This window comes from Anolis carolinensis, chromosome 6 (genome assembly GCF_035594765.1).
Source record: "Anolis carolinensis isolate JA03-04 chromosome 6, rAnoCar3.1.pri, whole genome shotgun sequence".
Lineage (NCBI taxonomy): Eukaryota > Metazoa > Chordata > Lepidosauria > Squamata > Dactyloidae > Anolis > Anolis carolinensis.
In genome coordinates this window covers 118637681-118651340 of record NC_085846.1, presented here as the reverse complement: position 1 = coordinate 118651340, position 13660 = coordinate 118637681, and the positions used below count along the sequence as shown (strand labels likewise).

The 13660-nt window shown below is 46.3% G+C and overlaps 1 protein-coding gene and 1 long non-coding RNA gene across 20 annotated transcripts in view; one reads left to right on the top strand and one right to left on the bottom strand.

Annotated features, from left to right (window-relative positions):
* The window catches only part of LOC100556014 (serine/arginine repetitive matrix protein 2), a 170187-nt gene that overhangs the window by 9503 nt on the left and 147024 nt on the right, over nt 1-13660 (bottom strand). For 13 of the 18 annotated variants that reach the window (XM_062984494.1, XM_062984506.1, XM_062984500.1 and 10 more), the window contains 6 exons: nt 12985-13044; nt 12547-12845; nt 10362-10490; nt 7092-7184; nt 3803-3883; nt 1826-1907 (listed from right to left, as the gene is read on the bottom strand). In XM_062984494.1, the coding sequence (XP_062840564.1) occupies nt 1826-1907; nt 3803-3883; nt 7092-7184; nt 10362-10490; nt 12547-12845; nt 12985-13044 (744 nt within the window). The remainder of the gene's footprint in view (nt 1-1825; nt 1908-3802; nt 3884-7091; nt 7185-10361; nt 10491-12546; nt 12846-12984; nt 13045-13660) is intronic. The other 5 variants (XM_062984502.1, XM_062984497.1, XM_062984503.1 and 2 more) reach the window with 5 other exon arrangements.
* Nucleotides 1-13660, top strand: part of LOC134299998 (uncharacterized) — a 66582-nt gene that overhangs the window by 41400 nt on the left and 11522 nt on the right. Inside the window, exon 3 of one of the 2 annotated variants that reach the window (XR_010007265.1) lies at nt 84-1826. The exons of the other annotated variant lie outside the window; for it this stretch is intronic. This is a non-coding gene — a long non-coding RNA (uncharacterized LOC134299998). Of the gene's footprint in view, nt 1-83; nt 1827-13660 lie in introns of those variants that run through there. 2 annotated transcript variants of the gene reach the window in all.

The window sequence follows — 13660 nt, the reverse complement described above, 5'->3', positions numbered from 1 at the left end:
CCAAGGATATTAATTCTACCTGGTGATAGTACTATGTGATGTGAAAGGACCCCTTCTCACAGTTAGGCTCTCCATCTTTACAGGGAGAAACGCCAAGGGCTCAGATGGATGACAGCACCAAGGAGACCCTGAGTAAACCACCCTCTCTCAGCGTCAGAGAAAGGCAAAGGCAAACTCCTTCTGGATCAATCTTGCCAAGAAAGTCTTACAATCACCTTAAGTTGGAAATAACTTGAAGGCAGATAATAAAGTTAACATAAAGATATAACTTGGACACAAGCTTTATAGGAATGTGTAAGTCATAATCAGCAATTTGAATTGAATTTGGGACCATTAACATCATGACTTGAGATGAAACTTGTAGCAGCCGTGATTGCAAAAGCGAAGTCTGAAAAAAGATACTGTGTAGTTAGAGAAAGTGAAGGAAGGGCAAAAGGAACAAGGGATTAGAGAAACTCCCCTCATGATTTTGCAGCTTGGAAAAGAAAAAAAACATGTGACATAATACAATTCTTGAATTTTCAACTTGGAAGGGGGCCGGGCTGTGGCGCAGCTGGCTAGTAACCAGCTGCTATAAATCACTACTGACCGAGAGGTCATGAGTTCGAAGCCCGGGTCGGGTTAAACCTCCAACCATAAAAAAATAAAAATAAAAAAATAGCCCCGGCTTGCTGTTGACCTAGCAGCCCCGAAAGACAGTTGCATCTGTCAAGTAGGGAAAATTTAGGGACGCTTTATGCGGGAGGCTAATTTAACTAATCTACAACACCATAAAACTGCTCACGAGGAAAAGAAGAGGAAGAACAGCCACCAATGGACGGTGAAGCAACAGCTCCCCCTGTGGCCGGAAATCGTGAAGCTGGAAAGATGTTAAAAAATGCCTCTGTGTCTGTCTAAAACTGAATGTTGTTTGTCTATTGGCATTGAATGTTTGCCATATATGTGTTCATTGTAATCCGCCCTGAGTCCCCTTCGGGGTGAGAAGGGCGGAATATAAATACTGTAAATAAATAAATAAATAAATGGCTTCTCAGGCTTTCTTATATGGGGGAGCAGAAACTATTCTCTGTTTCTCTCTACAACTGTTTCTTTCCTGGAAACTTAACCCGGGGCCAGGGTCAATGGCTCAGGAACTGGCACTAGTGTGGGGACCGTCACTGTGAGCAACAGCAATCTAGACCAGGGCTTCTCAGGATATCTGATGTGGAAAATTGGCAATTTTCCCCTCCAAAGTGTTATGGACCAGTACCTTATTTGTTTGCAACTGTTTCTTTCTTTCTAGGAAACTTGCTGTTGATCGGGGACCACCATTTTGAGCAGCCCTGATCTAGAAAATCCATGGCAAAAGATGGCCATCTGACTAAAAGTGAAGGACAGTCCACCACAGTCTGTTTCACTGTCCAATCGCACTTGCTAATGGGTTTTTTTCCCTAATGCTTAGTGAGGGTCTATTTCTTGGAATCTAGTTCTCTGATTCAGGCCTTGGTTTCTGGAGCAGCCAAAAACAAGCTTACTCCAACCACATGAAGTCCCATCAGACAGCATTATCATGTCATCCTTCTGTTTTCTCTTCCCCAAACTCCCTACAAGATTGTTTCCAGACCCTTTCGGAGTAATATAACATTGATAAGAAGAAGCCTTTCTCCCGTCTTCACAATACTGGAACCCAGTGAGATCTTCCAATGGTGGGCAATTTGAGACAAATAAAGAGGATTCCATCACACTGTGCACAATTAAAATATATATTATACTATGGATGGCTGTAGAGTCAGGGAGAACCCAGGTATCTCTCGGACCTTCACAGCTCATTCTCTCTGTGTCTTACCTGGTTTATGTTTGATATTTGCCTTTGAGCCACACTTTGAGGACACTTTAGAAAGATCAATCTTCTTGTTTAGAATCTGCACCTGCAGAACAAGAGGTAGGGAAAACAAAAAGGAAAATTTCTCAGGAGCAAGCAGTGCCAGAAACTCTGTAGAATTTATAAGGCTCCAGGATGTTTGTGCCTCCACCATCCCAGTGCCCTCTTCTCTCCGGGCTGCTGGCTGACTAGGCAAGGAGCCCTGCCATTCCAAAAGATGGGGAAAAACATGGCTGCTGAGTGAATGGGTGGGAGGGGGTCCCATAGGACTGGGCTTCTCAAAGTCCCATCAAGATCAAAAGTTATTAAAATGCATACAAGCAGAGGCAGGAATGCAGCCAAAGAAGACAGGGAAGTGTCTTAGCAGTAACATCAGACACTATATGTCATACTAGTATGTGCATAATAAATGATTATCATCAATAATAATAGGAGCTCTCGCTCTTTTGCCAGCAGGACTGCTGACCGAAAGGTCAGTGGTTAGAATCCAGGGAGCAGGGTAAGCTCCCGTCTATCAGCTCCAGCTTTCCGTGCCAAGACATGAGAGAAGCCTCCCACAGGATGGTAAAATATCGAACATCTGGGTGTCCCCTGGGCAACATCCTTGCAGATGGCCAGTTCTCACACCAGAAGCAACTTAAGTCGCACCCGACACAGAAAAAAATCAATAATAATAATAATAATAATAATAATAATAATAATAATAATAATAATAGCAGCAGCAGCTAACGCTCCCTGGGGTTCTACTAACAGCCCAGGAACTCTGGTGCATTTTAAATGTTAGAAACTGGTTGCTGGCAGATGCAAAGCCATGCATGTTATGGGATATGGTCTCTGGCCAGCTTGCAAAGGAGTCCAGAATATATGTGCCCAGAATGTATTAGGCAAAATCAAGTGACTTTGCATAATTTATTCCAATGTGCAACAATGGAGAAAAGGGTTAGGGAGGAGTTAAGGACCATGGTTCAAAGAAGGGAAAGAAGGTGAGAGGCAGAAGATGACCTTTGGGGATTAAATGGGACTGAAGGACAGCAAGGTGGGATGGGGTGAGGTCCAGCCTGTAAGCAGCTTTTGCAGGCATTCCCCACCAGTTCACATTTAACCTGGATACCACGATGACCGGTAAAAGAGACAATTAACCTTGAATGCACAGTGGTTAGGCATGTCTGGCCCCAATTAGTACTTTCTCAGAGCCTGGAAGTCAAGCACTAAAAGTAATGGCATTATCCATAGTGAGTTTTTTTTAGTAACAAGCCTCAATGTAATTCTTGTTGACCATTCAGAGAAGGACGATGTCAGCACTACCAACTTCTGCATGCACAACATTTACTTATTACTAGCAAGATTTTTTGAGGAGGGTGCATTTGTGGTCATTTGGAAGTTTTCTTTGTTTTGAGAAACTGACAATGGTGCCTCAAGAAGGCACTGTGTTGCCAACCATGTTACTCATTTAAAAAACAAACAGCATGCTACTTCTTTGTATGGTGGTTCCAAGCTGTAGTTTCTATCTGTAGCCAATCTGGAGCTTCTATATCATGGAATATAATGCAATCCCTGTATCTGTGGGGCAAGTATTTATCTACATCCAACAAAATGTGTTGTGTCTAGGCAATTTCTAGGTTCTCCAATATGACTCTATGGTATTCCTGAGCCAGATATCCTTCATGTCAAAAAGGTTCACTATTATCCATAATTTTGCATATCCACATGAAGTCCAGCAACGTATCGCCTATGGATATGAGGATCATACAATGAAACCAATAAAAGAGTATAACAATTTAATTGCGTCTACTGAAAAGGGCACGCTCCCAACAGGGCCAGGGCCACCCTGGGAGCAAGTCACTTTTGCCCAAGACCAGAAAAGATAACATGAAGCCTTTAGAAAAGAAATAAGGTGAACACTCAAAGGCCAAGCTGGCCACTGTGGTGGTTTTTACTCACATTGGTACTGCCCTGGCTGGGCCTGGGGCCGGTAGACGGCTGGGAGTGGTGGCCCGTGGCTGGCTTGGGGGCAATTGGAACCTGAAAACAATAAGCACTTTACTCTTGGGACTCCATGGCCGAAGAACTTTGGTTTGAGGGCCAAGGAGGTGAAAAAAAAAACAAGTGACAGTGTAAGAAGGGGAAGGTGGGAGAAAGAGAAAGAGAGGAAAAGGGTACCAGAGTGGGCACCAACCCAGCTCTCTGAAACTCAGATGGCTGTGGAAGGAATGGAACTGGAAAGTTGAAGGCAAAGGGACAGTTTTTAGCACATAATGCTGGAACATCACCAATAATTTATCTCTGCAAGTGGTTAGGTCTGAATTGATTTTTGCTGCAGTTATTGAGGGCATAAAAGAAATAAGAGTCTGTAGAGAAAAAAAGGAAGTGATTTTACCCACAAAGAAGTGTGGAAAGAAGCAAGTAGAACAAGCACATTATGTATTAAGAACTGCTCTCACCCCCTCCCCCCGCAAAAAACCCCAAAGTTACAGGTTTCAACCCCTGAGGAATACCTCCTCCAGCCGAGGTGGTTCTATGGGGATTCAAGGCTTGCAGCTCACCAGCAAAGAGCAGCAAACAGGTAGCAGAGCCTGGTGTGGTTTTGCCCACAAAAGCCTTGCTGACTGTGTCCAACCCATAGACCAGAACCCTAACCCCCTGCCAACCCCACTCCAACTTCCAAGACAGAGGGAGATTCACCCAAAGTGTCCCTGACCAAGATGACAACACACAATACAACTTAACACATCTCAGCTTTGGAGGAGGCAAGGGTTGTCTGTGAAACACACATCCCTTTAACTCTACAGAAAAGGACGCCCACCTGCAGTCTAAGGTTCAACCCACAACTTTTCTTTAAAGGAGACCTAAACCATGCACAGCACACAGGTTGCTTGGACCTGTCTCATTGTGAAGAAAAGTCCCCAAATGGTCCCGTTAGAGCAGGGGTCCCCACATTAAGGCCTACAGGCCAGAAGTGATCCGTCAACGTCATTTACCTGCCGCCAGCCTAAACTTTAGACTGAGGGTCGCCCTAAGTCTGAAACAACTTGAAGGCAACACAACAACAATTCTAATTAGCTTTCTCATCAGCCAAAAGCAGGTCCACATTTTCCATTGAAATACTGGCAAGTTTATGTTGGTTAAAATTGTTCTTCATTTTAAATACTGTATTCTTCTTTCATGAATTTTTTTTGCACTACAAATAAGATATGTACAGTGTGCATAGCGATTTGTTCATGTTTTTGTTTTTTTTCAAACTATAGTCCGGTCCTCCAGTCTGAGGAACCATGAACTGGTCCTCTGTTTAAAAAGTTTGAGGACCCCTGCATTAGAGAAACAATTGGGATGTGGCTCCTCTTCCTGAGAAACAGGTTGGTCTTTTGGCACAGCAGCTGCCTTGTTCACCCAGAGAAGAGATGTGCAACTAGTTGTGTGAGTCCCAAAGTGAGACATCACCAAAGCAACTAGGAGTGAAAGGCTTTCTGGGATGGGGGGGGGGGGTGCACACACATTCCACTGCAGTGACAGCTCTGAAACACTACCAGCATCCTCCACTCTGCTCAGCACCCTTGCTTTCTTACTGTCATCATATCTAGAATGGAGTCTTTGGCTGGTGTTCCACAGTGGGCTGTGCAGCAATAGGGTAGTAAACACACGGTTTAGTCCCACAAATTTCAATAGCCACACACTCATCTGCTTCCCGCAGTGTTAAAACTTCCTTCCATTGAGGTGCCTCCAATTTCTCCCCCACAAGCTCACTCCCACTACATTGGTTCAGTTTCAAACTGAGGCAAATTTGATTCAGTATGACTGGAAACAACATTCTCTTTTACTAGGGAGTATCTCTCCGCAAGGGGAAGGCAAAGAGCTGAACTAGTCTCCATCTGCACTGGCATCCAGCCATTATTACTAATGAATTTATGCAATTGCCAAGAAAAACTGCCGGCTGCAGATGACTGGTTGTCAACAAGGGATCAGCCTGGGCCTGAGCTGTAACAAGGAAAGCTGCTGGAGGAGTTTACATTAATGACTATTCCCTCATATATATACACATCCATAGAAAGCCAGCATCTCTTGGAGAAATGGCGTCCATCTATATTTTTCTCCCTAGCAAGGAACCTTTTTTAATTAATTAGTTAATGAATTAAAAGGTCCATTGCTAGGAGAAAAGTACAGATGGAAGCCTTTTCTCATAGACATGCTGGCTTTCTATGGATGGGAGGAACATGAAGTAGTATGCAACCTCACCCAGGGGCTCAAATGGCAAAAAAAGGTGGAGCCCTAGTTGAACTGTTGCCGAAGGAGTAGCAGAAAACTGCTGTTAGTCTGTTCAACTAAGATAGCCTTCCAATTGCCACTATGGGCTTTCCTCCACCAGCAGATGGGAGCTCGTGGTGGGGCAAATGTATTGGACAAAAGTGATTGCCAGCAAAAAAAAAAAAAAGCACCCTTCTCTTCAGACCCTGCAACCTAACAGGTTCCATGGAATTCAAATGTATTACAACCCACTGGACCAAACTCAGGTATAAAAGAATAATACTAGTCATACTGAATGAAACTCAATGGTGATCACAAAATGGCAGAAGTGCTGTGGCTACCATCCAAAAGAGGCTCAGGCCAAGGAGACTACTATGGAAGGGAGCTGTTTGAAGGAGTTACTACATTACTTATTCTTCTTTTAAAAGCTGTTTGGCTATTCTGGCAGGTTCTGAGTGTTGTAGTCCTCCAAAAGTAAATTCCACAAGCTTTAGACTCAACCATGGGGTAGGTAACAAGAAAGAGTCTACTGATATCCAGATCTTCGCTCACCAACATGCTGATTTGTGGCATCTACTTGGACACACTCTGCAAAGTGCAATCCCCCAATAGATAGGAATCTGGACCACCAGAGATGCCACTGCTCCTCAGGAGGTTGAGAGGCTGACAGGAAACAGACCTTGTTTCAGAATCCTCCTTGCTCTACAGCCTGAGTATTCTTTTAGAAGAAACTGCACCTGCCCCTCAAAGGACAGCTCTCTCCAGGATGCCCATCACTCACAAAGCATTGCTGATCCAACTGCTCCTAACTCTAGCTGCATTCACCACTTCTCTAGCTGCATTCACTACCAGGTCTCCTACTAAACACGTTAATGCATTGGAGGACAAGACACAAACACACACCCCAGACAGACACACCCCAGTCAAAACTGAAACAAGAAAAGGGAGTGAGTTAGTAGAAAGACAGCGGTCCAGAGCCCCTCATACTTACATTCCCACCTCCAGGGACATGCTTAATATTGTCCTTAGACCCACACTTGGATTGGACGTGGCTGTAGTTGGCTTTTTTGGAGACTATCTGGACCTGGAGCGTCACAGAGATGGAGAAAACAACACAAGGGAAAAGGGCTGGTTAGAACTCTCTCAAGGGAGCAACAGGCAAGACACAGCAGGCAGACGGACAGGGAGACAAGAGAGCCAGTGTTAGAATGTCAACCTGCCTCCGAGGGATTACATGTGAACAAACGCGGACAGGGAAGAGACAGAGAAAGAGAGAGAACGGAAAGAGAGGGAAGCCAATGAACCAACGCGGCAGCAAAGCAAACAGTGGTGAGTGGTCAGAGTACTGAGCTATACCCCTTAAGGACGTTCTGCTCCCTATCGATACACCCACTTCCCTAATGGAAAGTATTTCTTTCCCTGGCTTGAAAAGCCCCGTAAAGAACAAACGCTTCACAGGTTGTTCCGGAATGGGTGGCATTCAGTCTGCTCTGGTTGACTTTGTCTTGAATCAGAGCAGCCAACTGCTTTCAATTTACAAAGAAAGAGCACATGTGTGGGGTGTCTTTAGAAATTTGTGTATCTCAGATCTGTGCGACACAGTCCAGTTCAGACAGTCTTGCTTAGGGATGTCTGCTAAAGGGTCTTATTGGACCAGGCCAAGACCTAACCTTGTCCAACCGTCCTTTCAGGAAGAAACAGACAAACTTGAAAGGATCTCAGGTCACTTTTCTTTGCACAATAGACTACCTCCAAAGACACATCAGTGGAGATTAGGTGCTTGACTGCCTCACTTCCACCCCCTTTTTGACTACCCACTTCAAACTCCCACTGCCCTTACAACCAAAGAAGCCCAGCTTTGATGAGGGAACACTAGCCTTGTTACATAACTTCCAACTGCACTCGATAAAAGCTATTTTGAAAGCTTCTGCTAGAACCAATCTGTTGGTTGTTGAGATTCCTTGTTGTGGTTGCATTTACAGCTACTCTGTCTGGACTTTATATCTGGATGCAGTTATAACTCAGGGGTGTGTGCAAATAAGAATTATCTCCCTCCCCCCCCCCCCATTTTCCTTCACATCTCAAGCATTGCAGAGACTGAAGGAATGCCTAGAACCCTTCTATTTGCTATATTTGTACTTATACTGCTCTGCTTTCCCCTTTGTTTGGAAACCTAAATTCAGTTTCTAAATGTTGGACTGATATTGTAAGTTATTGCACTGCCAGAAATCTGGGAACTCGAGGAAAATTTCATTGTGTGGGAAGAATTCTTAATACTTTCATTTTGCCCTCCCACTCCTCCATCCAGCATCCCATGGGTCCTCAGGACTTCCCAGGGAACTAGCCCAATGTTGGGGAGCTCCTTCAAAGCCTGGTCTGGTGTGGGAGGTAATGGAATCATAGATCTGCCACTGGCTGGAATGAGCTTGGAGAGCATGGAATGGGCAGGTCTGAAGCCCCATTCCCAGTGATGAGGTAGGTAGGATGTCAGAGCCACTGAGTCTGCTTTCCTCCACTGCTGTGTGTGTGTAGCAAGGGAAAGGATGGACATGTTTGGGAGAAATGAGCATCAAGTATGAAAGGGCTGTGCCCTCTAGTGACAATGCAACCCTTCTGCTTCCACAACAGAGAGCCATCTGTTGCCCTTCCCAGGGCATCCATCCATAACCCATCACCCTCATCTAACAAACATATCCCCGAGATAGCCGGCCACGTGCCCTTTTGAAGACAGCCACTCGAAGCCTGCGTGAAGCAGAGCGGCAAAGCCTTTGGACCAGCAGAGGCCAGTCTGTAGAGGAAGAGGGAGCCAGCCCATCCTGACAAGCCACCAAAGTTCAACGTAATTGGGGTCAGCTGCGATGCCAGGCAAGCTGAGACATTGTATTTCAGACCAGCTCCATCCAGTCCCATAGCCCATTAAGGCCTCACAAAAAGGGCAGTGTTGAAAGGTCCGACGTGAACTGACAAAAAGCCAAGACTGCCAATGAGAGGGAGGAACATTCTGGCCCTGGCAGTGCCAACGCAGAGCCACTAACTGGCCTTCACAGCCTTTGAGGGTGTCTGGACAGGAAGAGCATTTCCAGGGGTAGGAGCTTTTATTGACAACATGGGGTTCAAGTGTGAAGGAAAACTGCAAGTGAGCTGTCAGATAGGATGGGCCCATTCACGGCCATTTTGACACATCATCCAGTATAAGCAGGAAGATGGAGATCCTCCTGGTAAATGACCAAGCTATTCCTCTCAAAAACACTTGGCTTTGGCAAGCTGGAGAGGGGACTGAAAGCAGGATACTGGGAGGTTCTTAGAGGGGAAAATCATTTTATCCCTCAGTGAAGTGCCCTTGTCTCAGTTCCCCAGAGCTAAATACATTCCTTATCTGAATTAATATCTCTTCACATCCTCCAGTCAGCACAGCTGATGACCATGCTGAATGGGGAATACTTGAGTTGTCTAAAATTAAAGAACGTTTTCAAGTTGAGCTGGAGAGTGAAGCTGGATGTTCTAAGAACAATGAACACCAATTCCCAGATGGGAAACAGAGTTCAAACAAATGGAATTCAGATTCTGTTGGACTCCCATTTGCCATCAGCCTTGGCCAACTTTGCCAAAGTGAGAGATTATAGTAATAATAAATTTGTCATTTTGCGAAAGGTCACAGCTTCCCTTCCCTTTACAAAGACTATCTCTCACCTTCACAGAGAAATCTGCAAGTCTCTGTTCTTTTACAAAGATGTATTTAGTCACAATCCCAGGAATACAGCTCCAATTACACTGGTCTGCATGTGGACGGCTGCCTTTTCCCTCCGTCACAGCCCAATTCTCAAACATGTTGCATGACCAAGTGCCTCATAGGATATGGGAAAGGACTGGCATTTCCAGGGATATCTGGCTGGGTTTGGAGTGGCCTGGGGAATAGACTCCTCCCCAATGTGGGTGTGCCCCCATCCCCTTCTGTCCCCCCTTCAAAATCCATTCAGAAACAAAGCTCAAGGTGGGAGAGACCCCACCTCAAGGCCTGCTTAGAGTAAGACTAACAGTTTCACCGACAGCCAAGTGGGACACACAAGGAAGGAAAGTGTGTGAAAAGAAGGAGAGGGCAGGAGCCATGCCAAGAGCAGGAAAATGCAGAGTGTTAAGAGAGAAGGAGGGAAGTGATCAAAACCAGCTGAAGGTGCGTTGGAGTGGGAAGATAAAACAGAACAGAGCAGAGGAGCCGGTCCTTTTCTCTCCCAAGTGATAGAAGTCTGAAAGAGAAACTCACTTTCCCATTGGGCTGCTTTGGGGCACCCTCTTTTGAAAGAGCTGTTTTAGTGGGAGCCGGTTTAGAGACTGCATTGAGTTCAGGCTTTCGGGCAGCCTCGGCCGAGTCTGCCTTTCTCTCTACTTTGGCCTAAATGGAGACAAATGGAGGGTGACTTTCACATCATGAGAGGTTTAAAAAAAAGAAAGAAATGAACAGCAGCAGCAAGGGCGGGGAGATGTCAAAACAACAACCGGAGGGGAATCCTGGGGAAGAGACAAGGATTGGAGGAGACTGAGGTTGGAGGAGCCCCAACTAAGGACCAGCCCACTTACTACTCACAGCGGGACACCTGGGTGCAAGCAAAACAGATAGAATGATCTCCTGGCATAGCTTTTCCTATACAAAAAGCTATGTTGGGGCCACCCCAAAAGGCTACCTACCCCAGCATCATGTGCCCATGCTGGCCAAAGGGAAGCCACCCTCCCAGTCAGGTGGTCATCTACTTTTCACTGGTACAAGTAGAAAGAATGTGACCTGCGCCCCTAAACACTTCAACTTTCTTCCTAGGGCTTCATAGTCCAATGAGATCTGGTCAAAGGTTTTGATCCAGGCATGCCCCATCACTCCCTTCTTCAGCTGAGAATCAAAGTTCACTTCTGGAGCAACCTAGAGCAACTGCATCTTTGCTGGGTTTTAAACTGGACCACTGACTGACTATCATCACACAGAGATGATATCGTATGCTTCTTCCTTTCAAAACCATGAACCCCCACAGCGTTTGCAAACATACTTGAACACTGAAAGACTCTACCAGCTCCGGCATTGTAACCTTGCATTTTGCTATAATGGAATGAACCAGACTACCTTCCTTGTTGCTAACGAAGAGATTTGAACGTGGTAACACAGGGCAGAATATGAGATTATGAGTCACCCTCCGGGGGTGAGAAGGGCGGGATATAAATGTTGTAATAAATAATAATAAAACACCTGGATATCTGGCACTGGGAAGGGTTCAGTGAAAGGGATTGTTATTCCAGGAAAACTGAAAGCACCAACAAACTGCAGGGTAATACCACGAGTATCTCAGTTGCCCTGGAGCAGAGAGCCAAGGCAAATACAACACAGCTAGAGCTGCTTCCTTTGAGCAAAAATCCCTGCAAAGGAAGAAGGAATGGTTCCAGCCAGCCTTTGGTGCTGTTCAAGGCAGGCAGGCAGCCAGGAGCAGGGGCTGCCGGGTGGGTGCACCATACACTTCATGGATGGGGTTCCCTGTTCCCACCCCAACTGGAAGCCAGGCTCATTTTATGGGATTACCTACATCTGCAGAAGTGGGTTGGAATGATGGGCAGCCTCCCTTGTCAGGGGGGTCTGCATGATTTGCACCCCTCTTGTAGATGAAGACACGCCAGAAGCATGGCATTAGTCCATTCCTCCCTCCATTGCTTCATTTACACACTGCTGCCTTTCCAAACTGGAACTCAACGGAGCTCCTTCTTGTCCAAAACACTCAACCACATACAGCCTTCCTCAAATGGCTGCTCAGGAATGCAAATCCCATCATTCCTTACCAATATGGGAATTGTAGCTTAATGTTTCTGGAGAGCACTAGATTTGGAGAAGGCTGTCCCACTATGGTCTTGAAGGAAATAGCTCCAATCCATTATTCAAAAAGAACCCCCCCTTTTGGACCTCTGGGCTTGGCTTTTCCAGACCCAAAGTTCTTCTGAGTTATATAAAGAACAAACCCAGCAAGTTGTGCAGTTTTTATGAGCAGGACCCTGTCCACACGGTACAATGATTATGCTATGATTCCACCTTACATGCCCTGGCTGATGCCTGTGGAGCCCTAGGATTTATTGTTTCCTGAGGCATTAGAGCTCTCTGCCCAAGGATTTGAATACATTGATACATTGTCTTAAACCAGTGTTTCTCAAATTCTGGTCCTCCGGGTGTTTTGGACTTCAGCTCCCAGAAATCCCAGCCAGCTTACCAGATGTTGGTAATTGTGGGAGCTGCAGTCTAAAACATCTAGAGAAGCATTTGAGAAACACTGCCCTAAACTGTAAATCCCAAGGTTCCACGGGGAATAAACCATGGCAGCGATAGTGGAATCATCCTGCTATAGATCTACAGTGCGGAAGGAGCCCAGGAAGAGTCTTTCCCAGCCACCCAAGTGAACTGTTGTCTCAAAAGCGGCATGTACCTTTCCTCCGCCCGGCTGGTACTTGATGTTATCCGTTGACCCAATCTTGGAGCGGACGTTCTTCAGGTCAGGGGCGGAGATGCTGGTTGGGGGCCGCGGGGGTTTGGGAGCGGGGCTGGTTTTTGGTGCAGCAGCTTTGAGTGTGGAGGCCTTCTTGGCGTCAGTCGCAGTATTTGCCATCCCGGAGGCCTTGGGCACGGCTGGCTTGGCCTTGGGCCGGCCAGTGGCAGCAGCAGCTCCAGCGGAAGCCAGGGAAGGAGCAGCAGAGGCCGGGGCGCTTTTCGGGCGGCTTAAGTCGGCTGCCAAAAAGAAAAGGAGGAGGAGGCAGCAGAGGAGGAAAGCAATGAGCAGGGACCAATGGCAGCAGACCAAATAGAATTAGAACTTCAGGATGCAAAAAAGAAGACATCTAAAAAGCGCAGCAGGGTGGGGTGTTACCTGAGGGTGGTTTTGTGGTGGACTTCTTGGCATCAGAGGGCTTTGCATCTGTCTTGGTAGCTGCATAATGTACAGAGAGTGTGATGAGCCTTGGTATCGCCTACTCCAGCATCCATTCAGTGCTTTCCCAACCTATGCCTTAAAAGGCCAGATCTAAGCAATCTATCCTAGTAGGGCCTCAATTACCAAGAGATTGACCCACTTCTGCTGGTGGCCCCCTTTTTCACCCCCTGGTGTTCTTGCCGATTTGGTACTGGCATTGCTGATTCTTTAAAAAACATTTGTCAGATGTGATCTGAAGAATTTGGGAGTTTACATTTTTAGCATGGCACAGCTCATGCAGATGTTGGCCCACTGAAACATCTGACTGGAGACTGGAGAAGTTACTCCTTTGAACTACAGCTCCCAGAATCCCCAAGCAATATGACCAGTGGATGTGATATAGGGGTTGCACTCCAAAAAGAAACAAAGAAAAATGAAAGCTTCTAAGCCCTGCTTCTCTCCAGGAGCCTCTCTGTTCATTTCTACGGCTGAGGTCAATAGCCTAAAAGAAACAAGACCCCCAAAGCACCATCAGCCTCAAAGCCAGCATGCTTTGTCCGGGTTTGGGTGAGGGAGCACTCGCTGGAGGGTCTCTTGGGAGGGGAGCTGGTGAGGTTCTGGGGGCCAGTGGCAT